General features: G+C 38.3%; 3 protein-coding genes across 4 annotated transcripts; 1 reads left to right on the top strand and 2 right to left on the bottom strand.

Annotated features, from left to right (window-relative positions):
• Window positions 1-4,188: 4,188 nt before the first annotated feature.
• Window positions 4,189-9,109, bottom strand: zmat5 (zinc finger, matrin-type 5). Of its 2 annotated transcripts, XM_034709704.1 has the most exons (7): window positions 8,969-9,109; window positions 8,661-8,741; window positions 7,502-7,675; window positions 7,158-7,220; window positions 6,990-7,070; window positions 5,304-5,409; window positions 4,189-5,215 (listed from the first exon to the last, which is right to left on the bottom strand). In XM_034709704.1, the coding sequence occupies exons 3-7, from the start codon at window positions 7,626-7,628 to the stop codon at window positions 5,068-5,070; spliced, it is 525 nt and encodes a 174-aa protein (XP_034565595.1). In that variant the 5' UTR covers window positions 7,629-7,675; window positions 8,661-8,741; window positions 8,969-9,109; the 3' UTR covers window positions 4,189-5,067. The 2 variants fall into 2 exon arrangements, with proteins under 2 accessions (XP_034565595.1, XP_034565594.1); XM_034709703.1 differs by lacking the exon at window positions 8,661-8,741 and having other exon boundaries at window positions 8,969-9,108.
• Window positions 9,110-9,143: 34 nt separating this feature from the next.
• LOC117831166 (cytochrome b-c1 complex subunit 9) lies at window positions 9,144-9,831 on the top strand. The gene is made up of 2 exons (XM_034709705.1): window positions 9,144-9,314; window positions 9,491-9,831. Exons 1-2 carry the CDS (start codon window positions 9,174-9,176, stop codon window positions 9,539-9,541), a joined length of 192 nt encoding a protein of 63 aa, XP_034565596.1. The 5' UTR covers window positions 9,144-9,173; the 3' UTR covers window positions 9,542-9,831.
• A 1,228-nt stretch (window positions 9,832-11,059) lies between these two features.
• Window positions 11,060-13,513, bottom strand: gal3st1b (galactose-3-O-sulfotransferase 1b). Its single transcript, XM_034710135.1, has 3 exons — window positions 13,278-13,513; window positions 12,675-12,818; window positions 11,060-12,594 (listed from the first exon to the last, which is right to left on the bottom strand). Exons 2-3 carry the CDS (start codon window positions 12,809-12,811, stop codon window positions 11,412-11,414), a joined length of 1,320 nt encoding a protein of 439 aa, XP_034566026.1. The 5' UTR covers window positions 12,812-12,818; window positions 13,278-13,513; the 3' UTR covers window positions 11,060-11,411.
• Between the last annotated feature and the right edge of the window lie 2,462 nt (window positions 13,514-15,975).

Below are 15,975 nucleotides of genomic sequence, written 5' to 3'. Positions count from 1 at the left end.
TAACCTTGATCAATTCAGCATGTCAGCATTGCCAGAGCATTTTGCCAAGCTAGCATTAGTATTCAGCTGAACTACTGCTTTTTACAGATAAGGCCTCAGAGAGCTGGCATGGCTGTAGACTTTTGCTCTTGTTAAAACATCTAAAAGCAAACGTATAGCTTTAGGACAACATGCTAATTGTTTTATGAAATAGTTCAAATCTATCAGGTGCTCTGTTTGCTTACCTTTTTATTAGGTTTTAAGGTGCTGCTAAAAATTAGCCTTTGTGACTTTTGTAGCGCATCATGTTCATATTTAGCAAGACCAGGCTCTGCTTTGTTTAAAGAAGTGAAAGCATTTACTCTACAAAAACTACAGAAATATATTCCTCAATATTTTCACCATGACAACTGTGAGTACAAAGAACCCAAAGAAGAAGCTGAAAAGAGTGGTTATAGAACATGTGTGGACACATGGCTGTGACCCTTAACCACTTGCCATCTACTCCAGTCAGCCGGCCTGCAGAGAAATCCCACAATTTATTTCTGAAGATGTCTGTTTCACAAAGATTAATAGGTTTACTATGAAGCCTTCTTGGTTGAGCAGTTTGCTATCGATTTGGAAACAACACACTGTTTTTCCTGATTAAAAATATCAACAATTATAGATTTTTGAACATTGACTTTATAAAGATGGGTGACACGACTACAACCCCTCCCATAATAAAAAATGAAGCCACACAGCACTGCAGTGATGGGTGCTGAAATATTCTGGATGCGCAGAAGCGATCTGGCTGGTGGAGCTGTGATAAAGACGTCTTGCCTCTTCTGTTAACCAAAGCACATATTTATCTTAGCGATAAAACAGCAGGGATCCCAGGTCAGAACAGGCTTAGAGCAGAACAGATTCTCGTGTCAATTGGAGGGGGACGCTCATGGTTATGGAAAGTTCAATGACTTTTGTGTTGGTGTTAGTTGCAATTTTCCTCACTGTTCTTGCTCTACATTGCTACTCTGGTAAAGAACATAACAGCAGCCTGAAGTTCTCAAAAGAGCTGTCAATCATCAAGCCACGATGCCTCTTGTGGACATCAAATAACTGGCTATAGTCAACTTCTACCAAAAATTAACTTACTCATCAATCAACATAAGAACTGAAAACGATGACAGAAAGTGTGTTTTAGAGAAATGTATTTGACGTGTATTTTATTTTTATAGTTTTGCCCATGGCCCATCACCAGGGGTAGCTCTAAAGATTTTGGCCTCACATCAAGGGTGCTGTCGTGTCATCAATTTTAATAGACTGTGTTTAAGAAAAAAACTAAAGTGAACTGTTAAAGTTTAAAAACAACATATTTCAGGAGTATGTTAAAAGCTGCGACTTGGAGAAAAATTATCTCTAAACAATTAGACTAAAAAACATGTGTTTCAAGCCAGGAAATTTTAAACCTTTGCCTTCATAAAAGTACCAAAACAGGTCCTTATGAGTCACAAAGAAGTATAACATAGTTGCTGTATGAGCTAACCTTTCAGCAGTGAAACATTTTGACCTTGATGGTTTTAAAGTTGTCATCAAAACTGGCTATGAAATATAATATTTCTTGTAAAAGAGAATGAGAGATAATCACAACACTCATGCTTGCATGTACATAGAACTAGAAATAAATGTGTGTTCTATGTTTGAGATCCAATTTTGAATAATTAAATGATTATGCAATTTGTAAAGTGATCATTGCAAAAACTAAATCTCAGTATTTGACATTTTTATGTAAATGTGATTTTTGTGTGGGTGTGCAGACAAAAACAAAATACTTAAGACTTTGCAGTAAACTGTGATCAATAATTCAACATATCATGATGAATGTTGTTTTCTGGCTTTTACATGGACCTCCAAACAACATATTATTTAAAATATAACATGGTTATATTTTCTTACTTGAAAGTGACATTAAATCTATATGATTTTATTATGAATGTAAGCATGATGATTTGTATAAAACGAAAACACTACAAAAAAAATCAGGTTCCTGATGTATCATTACCAGCTTGACTGGACATTCAGATACAAGTTCTTGTGTGTGTATTATTACCATACACTGCATTAACTTTCCTGATCTGTTGAAGTTTATTTTTTAGAGTGTTTTCATTAACAAATGTTTGTCAAAAATGACAAGTTTTATCAAATTCTATATATTTTTTCTTGCTCTTTTTATCTCAAAGTTTATCAGAGCTATATCAGAGGAGGGAACGTATAAAACTGTGGGGATTATTCTGGCAATAATAGTATAAATAGTAGCTGTTTGTGTATGAACTACTTCTATGACATCTCATTACCTCGTCATGTGAACATATCATGTCAGGTCTGGGTTTGGTGTGAATGTAAATTATATTTATGGTGTCAAATCTTGTCTTAATACATATAAGCAAATATTATGTAATATTCTGAATGTTAGTGTTTCAATGAGAAGATTTATGTACATTTTGTTGACTTATTGTCTTGAATGTTGTTTTAAATTGAGTTAAATTGTAGGTTTTTCTTGTTGTGTGCCTTCTTTTGTGGTAAAACATGCACTCTTGTGCCCTAAAGCATTGTTAGAAAGACCGCAGATTTTACAGAATCATCACTTTTGAACAAAACTATATGTGATGCTAATGTATTCTTGAGTTGAAATGACTGCAAATAAGATATTAAGTCTTATCTTTTCCATTCTCAAAGTCTAACCTTAGAGGTTACATTTTGTTGTACCATCCTGCTGTGTTCCTCTAGTGTCTAGATTAAGAATAACCAGCACTGTTTGATTTCTGTAACTGCTGCTGCACATGTAGAAGTTACTGCATCTGTTATACACCATTGTAAGTGTTGTCTAGATGCATGTAGTCCAATAAAAACAAAAGCAATTCTAAATGAGCCAGCTGTTCGTGTTTCTGTCTACAAATGACAAATCTTTGGAAAGGAACATTTGCACGTACAGTTGCACAGCACAGAGAGGATATTAAAATACTGTGAGCTCAACAGGGAAAATAGGTAAAATCCTTCATTCAACTTTAAGCTTAGAGAGAACAGTCAGCATCAGGTATGTAAAGCCTGCATTAGTAAAACCCAGCAGAGCACACAGCCTGCAAAGGACAGACTATAGCTGTATTTCAATAAAGAAGGGTGCTATGTGTAGCTGCATGGACGCTAACACTGGCTTCGGAATCAAGAGCAATAATTAACATTCATACTTAGTTATTGTAGTTCTTCAGCTGCAAAGACCAGTTAGTGAGCACAACAGCAAGAGACCTGAAGTAGTTTGGATGAGATGTGAGAGGTGTAGTTGCCCAGTATATAACTCCTTGTATCCTAGACGTTACTGTGTATATGTCAAGTTCATCAAGGTGCCATTTGGTATCTGAACGAGCTCCAGAGTGCATGAAGAAAAAGAAAGATGAATTAAAAACAGGTGGACTGCAGAGTGCCTGTTATACATTAACATTTACTGAAAAGAAATGGCTGCTGCAGTGAAGTGTATGCAACACAGCATGCAGTGAAAACAGGGTCACAACAAGGAGCATCCAACTGTACATAAAACCACATGACTGATGTATTATTCAGTATATACTACTTAAACGTTCCTCATGGACTGTGCTTGTTAAAAAGTGACTTACCTTAAATCTAGAGATCTGTTTCCTGTGTTCAGGGGCAGATCCAGGGGGATCGCAAGGGGTGGCATAAGCCCCAAATCTGCCTGGCCACCCAAGAATCCTAATCCTATAATTGGATATTTGGCTTGTGAGAATCATGAATTATATTAAAAGCGAGTATATGATCTATGTTGTCACAGGAAGCAAGTAGCTTTCTCTGCATTTCAATGTGGCACAGTTTCATTAGTTTGTACTCTAAATCAAGACTCCAAACAAACATCCCTGCATTGAGCCCTTGTTGCCACATTGGAAAACTTTCAGATACTTTATAAACTAGAAGTTTTAAGTAAAAATGATTGGTGGAGATGTCAAGGGTGAATAAATGCTTTTAGTTCAGGGCCACCCCGGTGCAAAAAGTGAGTTGCCCCTGCATGCAGTTCCTTCTTCATTATAATTCAAGTCATGCATTGTTTACGTTCGTGTTTGCTTTCCATCAGTCTCCTTCACTTCACTATGTGGTGCCTTTAAGTAAAAAGGCAGGTTAAGTCCTACTTAGGTTAAACAAGCAAGAAGCCTGACAGAGAAGTTTGAAAAAAACACCATTTAATGAGCCTTCTGCTGCAAACACTGCACCAGGTACACAACAACAGTTTAAAGAATAAACATCTTAGCAAGATCCCAGTTGAAAGGAATTACATGATTGAGAGTTTTAAGGGCCAGAGACAAATATAAATATACAGTCACAAATCCATGGGATCTGCAGGAGGCTTAGTGGGGGAAAAAAGTTCAACTTTCTGAGCATAGAAAGTATCTTTATTTAATGTCATCCAGATCATGACTTCGCCAACTTTACAATTAGGAAGGAAAATTGTGCTTTCCAGTGGTTTGGAAGAAATTAAATTTAGTCAGATCAAGTGTTCCCCCAGTGGCACAGCACAGGATCAAATTAAGACAAAAATGTATTTCCATCTGCTCAGCAATCCTCCATTTCTTCTGAGACAATGCAGCATCAAATTACACTCTTTCAGGGAGTCTTACTGACAACAACGCACTGCCAAAATGTCAATTATGAGGCTTATTTTTGCATGGAATTAGCTAATCTGAGATTAAGTGTACCTTGCTGTTCTAAAGGTGGGTGTTTTTGTTTATCTAAAACCTTATTCATATCATTTTTAGACCGTAAACTAGAATCTATTAGTAAAATGAGCAAAATGTAAAACATGAGCAGCTCTTCTTTATAATAACCAGAAAATATGAAGTATTTTGTTTCTATTTTAACATGAGAAATGGCTACAAACTGCTCTTTCGTCTCAGTTGAGGACAATGTTCCAAACTGAGACACCTGGTTACTTTAAATTTAAAAAGGACACCACTGCTTAATCATATATGTATTCCAAACCATTCCTCCTACTCTGAATGTCAAACATCCACTTAACAGTGATTTGAACAACAAAGTGAATATCTCTCAGCCCCAATCTGTGTTCACTTTGACTTTCCAACCGCCCAGGGGAGGAGGCAGGAGGGAGGGCGGTAGGTCAGGGATGGAGAGGAGCTGTGGAGGTGCGTCACTCTCTGCTTCTCCGTCTTCGCCGTCTTCCTTATTTTTTAGATCTCTGCAGAAATAAATAATTAAAGATCTGAATTCTAAATCATCGAGAATGACCATTAGCCATGCTGACCATGAAATGAACGACGTCATACCCTTTGACGCCGAGGGCAGTTTTCTTCTTCTCCCTTCTAGAGAGCCAGTCGCCTATACTTCGCCCGGGCAGGAAACTATCAGGGCCCTCTCTGAGTTGCCGTTCATCTAAAAAAACAGAAAAAAAATCTTACTCCTCTGAAATATTTAGACAATTTACACAGTTATCTCGATAGAATGTACTTCCAAGTGCGTACACAATCAGCTCCTGGTTCCAAGTGCGTACACAATCAGCTCCTGGTTCTAATATGTTTTATTTAGGGCTTACATGAGGAAACCAGATCAAAAAACATCGGGTTTGAGAGATATAGGTTTGAGACTGTGTTGATTTTGTCCAGTACCTGTGAGTGTAATGTTGGAGAGTAATCCTTACTACAATAATTGTTCATAGCAGAAGAAGAAGAAGAAGAAGAAGAAGAAGATGTACTTTACTACATAATTATTTTCACTCTGGTGTTAGATCATGCTACAAACACATATACACACCAAGCAGCAACCTCCGGTCTAAAAATATGAGTCCAATGCGGAAGTACTAAAAACTGCAGTTCATCAAGGAACCGCTTGATGCTGGCTCCGGAAGTACCAGAAACCACATACACACCAATTCAAAAAAGCTGATCTTTACAGCAGAAATAAACATGTTTACAGCCTGGTACAAAAAACGAATGTAGTCTGGACAGCTCATTTCTCGATCGGCACACACTGTACAGGGGTGAATTTTCTTCTAATGCTGCAATTTCGAAGATATTAAGATTACGAGTCCTCCAATGAGAGGCACAGCTGACTTGATTGACAGGCGGGAACACTGTAGCTGTTGGCTAGGAGGCTCAAAGCCCGCCTCTTTATGTTACAATCGCTCGACAGCAGCAATATGTCTGCAGACGACGATTGGCCTCAAAACAGCGCTTCAGAAACAGATGGGTGACATCACAGATACTAGGTCCATATTTTATACAGTCTATGTATATCTATATACAAACTCATGCACAAACAGGAGCCTAATGGTCATGTACTAATGGATGGATGTCAGAGTGAGCAGGCTGCCATTGGACCACCGCCACCCGAGCAGTAGAGGTTTAGCAGTGCCGAGGAAATGAACTAGCACCTCTCCAGCTACCAGTCCAATTACCAAACTTAATTCCTTGAACCAATGACCCTCCAGTTCCCAAGCCAAGTTCCTATTGACTGAGCTACTGCCGCCCAATAATGCATATAATGCATATAATACATCAATAATCCTCTAGAGAGGACCATCTCTTTGGAACAATCTGCCTACATATCTTCAATCAGCATCTACATTATCATACTTCAAAAAAGCACCTGAAATTAATTTAACAAATCTCAAATTACTTCTCTGATCTTATTGTGTACATGATGTCTTGTAAATGCACAACTATGTAACTACTTTTTAACTTACATGTTTTGCTGCATTTTACAACTTTTGTTTACCAAGAGGGGAGACATCTTCATAAGCCTCTTTGGGGCTTCGAACCTCCCCTGGACTATGTTTAAGATTACATTACTGTATATTGTTGTTGTTTTAATAGTATGCAAATAAAAAGTAATTATAATATTATTGTTATGTGTGCTCCTTGCTTTATATAAAGTGTTTGTGGTCTAGAAGTATATCTATTTTCAATCACTTGTAATCAATTTCAAGTCAGCATTCTTCTTTTGTAATAACTCACCCTCCACTTGTCTTTTTAAGTGATCCATATCTTCTTCTGACATGTGAGAAAACCTGCAGTTAGGACCAAAATCACAGATTCCTAAGAAAAAAACAGGAAAAACACTATGAGGCATTTTAATCTGTTTACTGGTTATGCGATAATTGAGCGGTTAAACTGTTCCGTTACCTTTCTGGAGAAACTTCCTGCAGGCTTTCTTTGCTTGCTCGTCACACAGAATGGCTGAGGAGTCTGTAAAAAGAAAAAAGATTGTTTATGTTATCTTTGATCATAAAATAAACAGGTAGACAGCCAAGATGGCACAATGAAATATCACCCTTTTTAATTCGCCAATAAAGATCTCATAAAAATACTTTTAAGACTTACCGTTCTAAAAGTGAATTCTTATGCATGAGATCACTCACTAGTTCCAAGAAAAATGCATTTACACTAAAACTCTGCATGGCATTAAAAAAGAAAGCATGCTGTTAAATTTTACTCGCAGAGGTCTGACCACAAATTTAAAGTCTCACCTCTGAAATGGTCATACCAGGCCTTTTTTGATCTGTGATGCTGAACACCATTCAGATGCTTCTTCCTGTTGTGCATGTTGTCCTGAAAGGAGCGGTCGCAGTAGTCGCAGTAGTATCTCCTCCCCATGGTGAAGGTTATGCGCTTAAACCAGCAGGGTGTCACCTTTTAAACCTCTGAGAGGTGGTAAAAAAAAGAAAAACGAAACAAAACTGTTTTAGAGCAGCGCTCTGATGACACATAGTGACAGAAAGCTGATAAAGCAGCATCAAAATCCAACATTGGCTGCTGAGTTTGTATAAGCTACTCACATTGTATTAATTGAAATAAATGGGAGAAGCCTGTCATAGTTACGCAAGGTTGCAGTTAAGCTCAAAACAATTCAAAAAATGTTTTTATCATGATTCAATATCCAGCAAAGCGCCTGTGAAGACTGTTTGGTTTGCATGGTGCAGTTTCTGCAGCTCCTGTGGACAAACTGGCATTTCCAGACACTTTGCTGATTTCGTCCTCTACATGTGTAGGTTTAATCTTTTTAAAACAATCTCACCCTGCTTTCTTTTGACAGTCAGAAGTATCACTCTTTCTGAATCTTTGCTATGGGGAATGTAAACTCACTGTTCAGCAGCATGGAGTTAATCACTTGGTTTTGGTACCTATCCTAAGGAAGTGGTTTCAGTCTACTTAGAATAATAAAGGACCAGTCAGTTTTGTCACTGATTGTCTTTGTAACTCATATAAAGGCACATTTCAGTCTTTTTCATAACCAGCGAAAGAGTCCTCACAGGAGCTTTTATTTACTGATAGCTTGTATTTTCCCACGATGAAAAATTACACAGTTTTAAAGCAGACCTGATTTGCTCCTGATCATTGTCCTGATATTGATCTGGCTTAATATAGGAAAGAATGCAACAATTTGCAAGCTCCATTTTTTTTTTTTTTTTACAGTTTTACAAACAACTGGTCTGCTGCAAAAGTTAACTTTAGAAATCATGTTTAAGTGATGCGTGTATGATACAATAAAGCTTCTTTAAATTATGACATGATAGCAAAGAGTAGTAACTATGTAGTATCTAATAACAAGCCAGTACTGCCATCGTAAAGGCGAGGGTTTTAGTAGCTTTCTTTTGCTGCCATCTACTGTATGAACAGTGGAGGTACCTCGTTTACATCAGGTCATCTTTTTGATGATGCATTAGTCGGGCTTCTTTTCTAATACTGGGAATACACTCATCAGGAAGTCTGAAGGAACAAAGCCGATAGACAATATAACGACCATATTAGCTTGCAGATATACGTAAAACAAATACTTCCCTAGCCTTAGCATAGCAAGCAACATTACAAGATGTGTCCTCAGCAGTAAACACTGAAGTTAGCTAACATGCTAATTGCATGATTTCACTGACATTAATAAAAAATGCTTTCCCTTACCTGTGTACGTTGGACTAGAACACAAAATGATTACAAACCATTGATGATGTAACGGCGTCCTCGTCTGTGGTTGTGGAAGATACGGACGCACAATTGGCTTAAGAAAAAAAGCCAAAACAAATTCTGAATCTTACTGATGCTGCTGCTCTTCGCCTAAATACGGAATCTTTGCAGGGTCAATATTCAAATCGACAGTATCGTACGTCATCACCCGCTTGTGCGCAGTCGCATTATCCATTCAACATGGCGCTGGCAAAGTCTGTCTACAACCTGCTCTTCAGGAGGACTTCAACTTTCGCTATAACCATCATGGTTGGAGCAGTCTTCTTTGAGCGAGTATTCGACCAGGCCGGAGACACGATCTTTGAACAGATGAATCGAGGGGTGAGTGTGTTCTTTGGTGTTTTACTGCGGGTTGGATTCTGACCTTGTAGGCAGAGGGCGAAGCGGCTCTAAGGCTAGCTATGCTAACAGCTAGCTTGCCCCATAAACCGAACAGTTTAGTTTAGCTAAGCTGTCTTTTATTTTGTAACGTAACATATCCTTATGATTTATTGTAGAAACTCTGGAAACACATCCAGCACAATTACGAGAGCAACGATGAGGAATAGGAAGCGACTCCGGGGTTATCCAAGGCTGAAGTGCATCTGTTGTCACACTTCCTTTACCCATTCTCCCTGGACTTCACACCGGAATCAAGCATCAGTCAACATGGACAATACTCCCCAAGTCTTGCCCAGGGTTGGCAGCGGCTACTAGAGGACCTGTGGGAGCTGATTCACTGTCCAGACGACCATCAAGATGGAGCAATGGTTCCTGTCACCTCGTCCCCCCCTTCCTGTTGTTTGTAATGCCTCACAGATTGTAAATGGTTAAATTAAACATGTGTTAATGTCTTACAGTATGTGACAATGTTTTCATTTATTACATCGGGTTATATATTATACTAAGCACATCTCTATATATTTTTCTGCAAGTCTCTGATCTGTCCTCAATTGATTTTAAAAGTGTAGTTATAATCTACTTTTAAATAGCATATTTTGAATACAGGTGAAAAGAGAATCTACATTTAAAGAGCAGCACTACCAGGTTAGCAGATGTCTACATTGATGTTACCTAGTTTAGGTAAATTACTCATCCCCTGCTACTGTGAATTAGATCTCAGCTTTTGACAACTGTGTCTGCTGCATTATGAGCTTCAGCTCACACTACTCATTTTCATATTTAGCCCAAGGGTGACTGATTTTTTTTAACTGTTCATTGACAAGAGCATCATCAATTTAGGTGGGCTATTCAGGCATGCCTTGCTGGTCACACATACTCTAGATTGAACAGACTTGAACACAATCTTATCTGTTTGGAGGTTTGATTGGTTTATCAGTGACGCATATGCATATATCAGCAGACATGACAAAATACTTAATCAGATCAGTAAGTGGTTATTTTTTCTTTTTAAATATACTCTTTTAATATTTTCAAATATTTCTCTTTTTAAATATACCAAAATACCAAGGGGACTGGTTAAAGGGACACATCAGATGCTACCCTTATGCAATAGCCATGATAATTAAGTCGCTTATATCTAAACTGAAATTAGAAAGCTTCTGCTGATATGCTGTCAATGAATTATACACCCTATGAGGACGGGTGTGTTTGACAGGGTCAGGTAAGGCCACAACCATGAAAATACATCTTGCACAACTGCACCTGTACCTGGGACCTCCAGGGGGCACACATACATTGTTTGCCCTACTGAGAAACAAGAACTGTACTTCAATCAACTTTATAGCTATAACTGATTGCTTACATAAAAGTGGTTGTTGGCTCAAGGCCCAACCCCAACTATGTCATGTTGTGTCCCCTGAAACATACTTAAAACTTATGTCATATCGATGTGTCCACTGTAAGGGCACTGTAACGCAAGTGTCATCTGCAGAACTTTACCAATTGAAATACAACAACATAGAATTAGTGGTGTAAAGTCTCCAAAGCCTGAGCCCCAAATGCTTTTGCGTGTTTTATAAACCCTTTATTATACAAGATTTAAACACATTTTTAATACAATTTCAAGTTATTAAAACTGTAAAACGGTTTCTGCACAAGATGGAAATACAATGTTAGACTGAATAAAAAAATAGAAATCAAATGCTTTCAACAAAGAGTAAGGTCCTACTCAAGTGGCTTAAACAAGTCCTTTAAAGAATAAAGTTCCAGAGGCTTTACTGTATATCAGTCATGCATTGAAGATATTTTATAAATAGCTGCAGTTGATTGTTAAAGAGACCTCTTATCTACCTGACGGCATATTTTGCAGAAGTTTCATCTTCTGGATGCAACATCCTCCATGCAGCAAATGGGGGAATTAGCAACCAGGTGACATAAATTAAATTAAATTAATAATATTGATGCATCAAGACAACTTAATCAAGTGTAAAACATTAGTTTCAAGTAAGCATTATGTACATACGTTTATTAAAAGGATTAATTAAGTTGTAATGTCCTTATCCAAGTAACACTGTAGAAAACAGAATCTTTGAGCCAGCCCCACAGTCGAGTAAGCCACAAGCTAACACCCAGATCTGATAGGTATTGTATTTCAGGTGTGAGCATTTTCTCACAGATCGTCCTGAATTTGAGATCCATATGTTTCTTCATGTTGTATCCCAGAATGGACGACTCTCCAACCGGCTGCCACGGAAGGAACCGCCTGTCCTGAATCTTTTGGGCTTCAACTGCACCTCCATCCTCGATACAGATTGCCTTCATTTCAGCATTCCTCCTCCTGAGCTCCTTTACTTCCTGTCTCATTCTTTCTTTCCCAAACACTTCCACTTTGGCCCAGAAGGTGGTGTTGAAGTGCTGGTAGAGTTTCCAGTCTGCCCCATTCCAACTTAAAGCTTTGGCTCTCAACTCAGTGCTCAGCTTAGATACAGATGAGCTCTTACGAGCGTTGAGTTTAAAATACATGATGTCCTCCATTGTCCAACATAGTTTGTCCTTAAGCAGAATAAGTGACTCTTCAAAGTATTCTGCTATAAGAACCAAATCCAAATGTCTTGATAAGTGATGAATATCCCTTATCACACGAGGATCATCCGCATCCAGGTTGTTTTCAAAACCAAAGTCAAAAAAGAGCAGATTTCTAAGATAGAACGCATTGAAAGCATCTGGGCTGTAGTAGGTTCGAGGGTTGTTCAGAAATTCTGCCAGTTTGTTATCTCCGTTGATCCTCCATGTGAGAGGAACCGCCCTGTGGTAATAATGGAAGGACGACTCAAAGAGATCTACGGGGTCTCTTAGGATAGTGATGTACACAGCATCTGGAGGCAGGAGCTTGGCTACTTCCTGGTGATTGAAGCGCATGTGGTTACAAACGATGTTGAAACAGTCACCAGGCCTGTAGTCCTTCACCTGGGAGCACAGGAAAGGTGAAGGGTAGAAGAAGTCATTGCGTCCGTCAGGGAAGGCGAATTTAAGCCTGTGCTTGTCTCCAAATCTGAAGAGGATGTTGAGCACGGTGCTGCTAGCAGTTTTATGTGTCTTCATGAACATGATGTTCACTTTGGGGGAGCACCTTTCTGATTGGGATTGCATGCTTTTGGAAGTCACATTCCTCTTTGACAACTTTCCCATTCGGAGGGGGCACGTGTCTTCTTCAGAGTCCCTATAAGAAAGCATAAGAATTAGCAAAATGATCAAACCACTTAGTTCAATAAAACTGTGCATTCTTCTCATATTCTGTACCTTCTGTTCAGGTCTGTTGGGTTCGTCAAGCTGTACAGCACCAGCATGATGTTGATCAGTAAAAGCCAAAGAATCAGTCGTCGTGTCAAAGGTGTGCACTTCTTTCCTCTGATGTCGGACATCATTTTGTACCACATTAGGAGGCTGAAAAGGAATTCAGAGAGCTCACATTTATTGACCACACTTATACAGTGGCCACTTTCTTTGGCTGTAATGGTGAAGGAGGTAAGCTACTAAGATGTTCAAACATTGCAGTGCTGTTTTCAAGTAAGTCGAGTAAAAGTTAAGAATTTGACAAAATGTTTCAATTTTGCTGCTTACAAATTGTTCCTCAACTGAAAAACAAAGAAGAATGAAAATCAAGACAGACAATGGGGTCCTTTACAAAATGAACGCACGAAAACAAACATATTTGATAACCTATTACCTACGTCACAAAGTAGCTGATATTTCTGTTTGCCAGGACATTACCAAAAGCTTAAATAAAACACTAAAGGAAAAGTGACACTTAAAGGAATATCTTGAAAACATAATTGATAATCTATAAACCACTTGTACAAAAAACAATAGCTAACACTAGCATTCAACCACTCCTACTGTTACCTTGAAAATACAAGCCCCTTTAGGGTGGTAGTTTCTGTGGTAAAGTTGCTCAATTGGAGAGTTGGCGTTCTATCCTAACTTCTGCAGTCCACATGCTGAAATGTTTTTCAGAAAGACACTGAACCCCAAATTATTTCCAGTGGTATAGCCAGGCGTCTGTGAATGCCTGTGAATGGGATCACATGATACTGATGGACTGTTAGCACAGCACCCTCTGCCATCAGTGTATGACTGTGTATGTGTGAATGGGTGAATGAGGGCAGAGCAGCATAGCGTAATGCACTTTGAGGGGTCATAAGACTAGAGCACTGCTATGTAAGTACTTTTCCTTTAGCACATGTCATTTATAAATAGGTAAAAGCTAATGTAAAATATGATTGGTTCATTTCCAGTGTTTTAACAATGTGTAAAGGGTGAAGTGACAACAAATGACATATCAGTATGACATGCATTGTTAAAGCTCTCACCCAGAGTGTGACAGCAGAGGACACTGGGCACATTGCAAATGGTAAATAGAGGAAAGTATTACAGGTAAAAGGTTGGTAAGCTAAGACGATTTGATACCCATATTGCCGGATGTTGCTTCCTTAATTTGCTCTTCTTGTACAACCTATGAGCTGCCATGCAAAGCTTTTAAACTCCAGTAATGCCATGTGACAGTTAACACAGGCCAACTACTTCCCCCTAACCTAATCACATATTTCAATCCAGAGGAGTAATTATCAGTATCTGAAATGCCCAGCCTGATCCACTGAAACTAGTTTCAACCGGGTATGTATTCGTAAGTAGAGGAGGGTCAACAAGATCATTATTATAAACTATTAATTAAGAAAATATAACACACAGAGGAGATGCAGTGGATAAGCAAGAAAAGTGCAGCATCATTATTTATGTCAAATGAAACACAGGGACCCACATGTTTACACCATAAACATGTTTATAGTGCTTAAATTTCACACACCCCCACATATTTCCTCTGAGACACAGCAGAAGTGGACAGAGACAACGGCTACTTATTTTAAAACTTACTATTAAGTGTTTTCTTACAGCAAAAATAAGTTTTAATTTCAGAGTTAAAATAATTAATCAAGATGTTTTTGGCGTGACATTTATCTGTTTTTTCTTGCTAAAAGAATCATTCATTATTTCATGACTTACAAAGCAGTAACCAAAATCGCTCCAGTTTACCTGGAACCCCTCATCCAGGTCTACTGCCCTTCTCGCCCACTACGCTCAGCCTCTGAAAAGCGCCTAGTGCTTCCAGCACATAAGGCATCAAAATCACTAGCTCGACTCTTCTCTTCTGTTGCCCCTAAATGGTGGAATGAATTGGCCAACTCCATTCGATCTGCAGAGTCCCTCTCTACTTTCAAAAGACAGCTAAAGACCCAACTCTTTAGGAAGCACTATGCACTTAGCTAGACTGTTCTCCACTGTTATCCCCAGTGGCAGACCATGTCGTCCAGCTACAATTGACTCGCACTGTCCTGCTCTACTCTGGGAATCTGTGTTCAGCTCTTGAGTGACCCAGCACTTGGTACTTTGGTCATTATTGTGGTGATGTTAATTGTTGATGATGATAATGGAAGATCTTAAATGGTTTGGTTGCCTCACTGTAGATGTTCCTTATTTAAAAAAAAAGAAAATCCTTATTTATTTCTGTGCATTGCCTTTACACTGCTTGGCAGTACCTGCACCCAAATGGACTTGAAGAACTTTGTTACCCGTACTGATCTTGTTTCCTCTTGTCTAGATCTTTGCTTGTGTTGTTCTTGTTCTCGTATGTACGTCGCTTTGGATAAAAGCGTCTGCTAAATGACATTGTAACATTGTAACATTATTTCAACTTAGATTTCTGTTTAGTAATAGATGCTTTCATAAAAAATACATCCTTTAATTATAGTACAGCTCATGGCTATAGCATATTACAGGGATTTGATTAAACCCACTTATACACAAAATAGCTTAGATTAAGATATATATATTATTATAGACCCTTTAACCTAACCCTTATAAACACTTGTCTATTAGAACAGCCACATTGAATAGAAAATATCAGTAAACCAGTAATATGGGTTGTTGTGTGGAAGGAATAAAAAGAAAAGCTTAAATACCTGCAGGTGACAGCATTAGCAGTATCAGGCTAAAGATTTTCTTCAAGGCATAAGAAAACCGCTCTGCCGTTCAGCATGTTGTACACACTCCCCGAAGACACTCCTTATTAGCTGTGAGGAGTGAGAGGTCTGAAGTAAATCCTCTTCCCACAGTGACCAGATTGTTTGTGTACAATAGGCCACTGTTGGGTGACACACCTCTACAGAACTGGTCTCACACATTGGAATATTTATTTATATGTATTCAGAAAATTGCTTAACATTTGTGAAATTCAGCACACTATTTTAAAATAAATGTTTTAGTATGGAAGCTAAAGACAAAAGTATCAGTTGATAATAATGATAATACTCCCAAACCTCACAGAGTGGTCTTGTTTTGATACATTTGACTATTTTAATCTCAGCAGTATACCTCAAATCACATAGAGACATAAGCTAAAGAAAAAAAACTTCATTAAATGTTTATGAGAACTTGTTGGTCCAGCCATAACAAAAACCCTATAATAACATGTTCTCATGTTACATACTGGTAGTTCTTAAACAGTAAGATGGTTTCCTGTATGTAGGTATTATGTTTTGAAATA

The sequence above is a fragment of the Notolabrus celidotus genome, chromosome 19 (assembly GCF_009762535.1).
Source record: "Notolabrus celidotus isolate fNotCel1 chromosome 19, fNotCel1.pri, whole genome shotgun sequence".
Classification (NCBI taxonomy): domain Eukaryota; kingdom Metazoa; phylum Chordata; class Actinopteri; order Labriformes; family Labridae; genus Notolabrus; species Notolabrus celidotus.
Note: the sequence above shows the minus strand (reverse complement) of the source record. Positions and strands in the feature narration are given on the sequence as shown.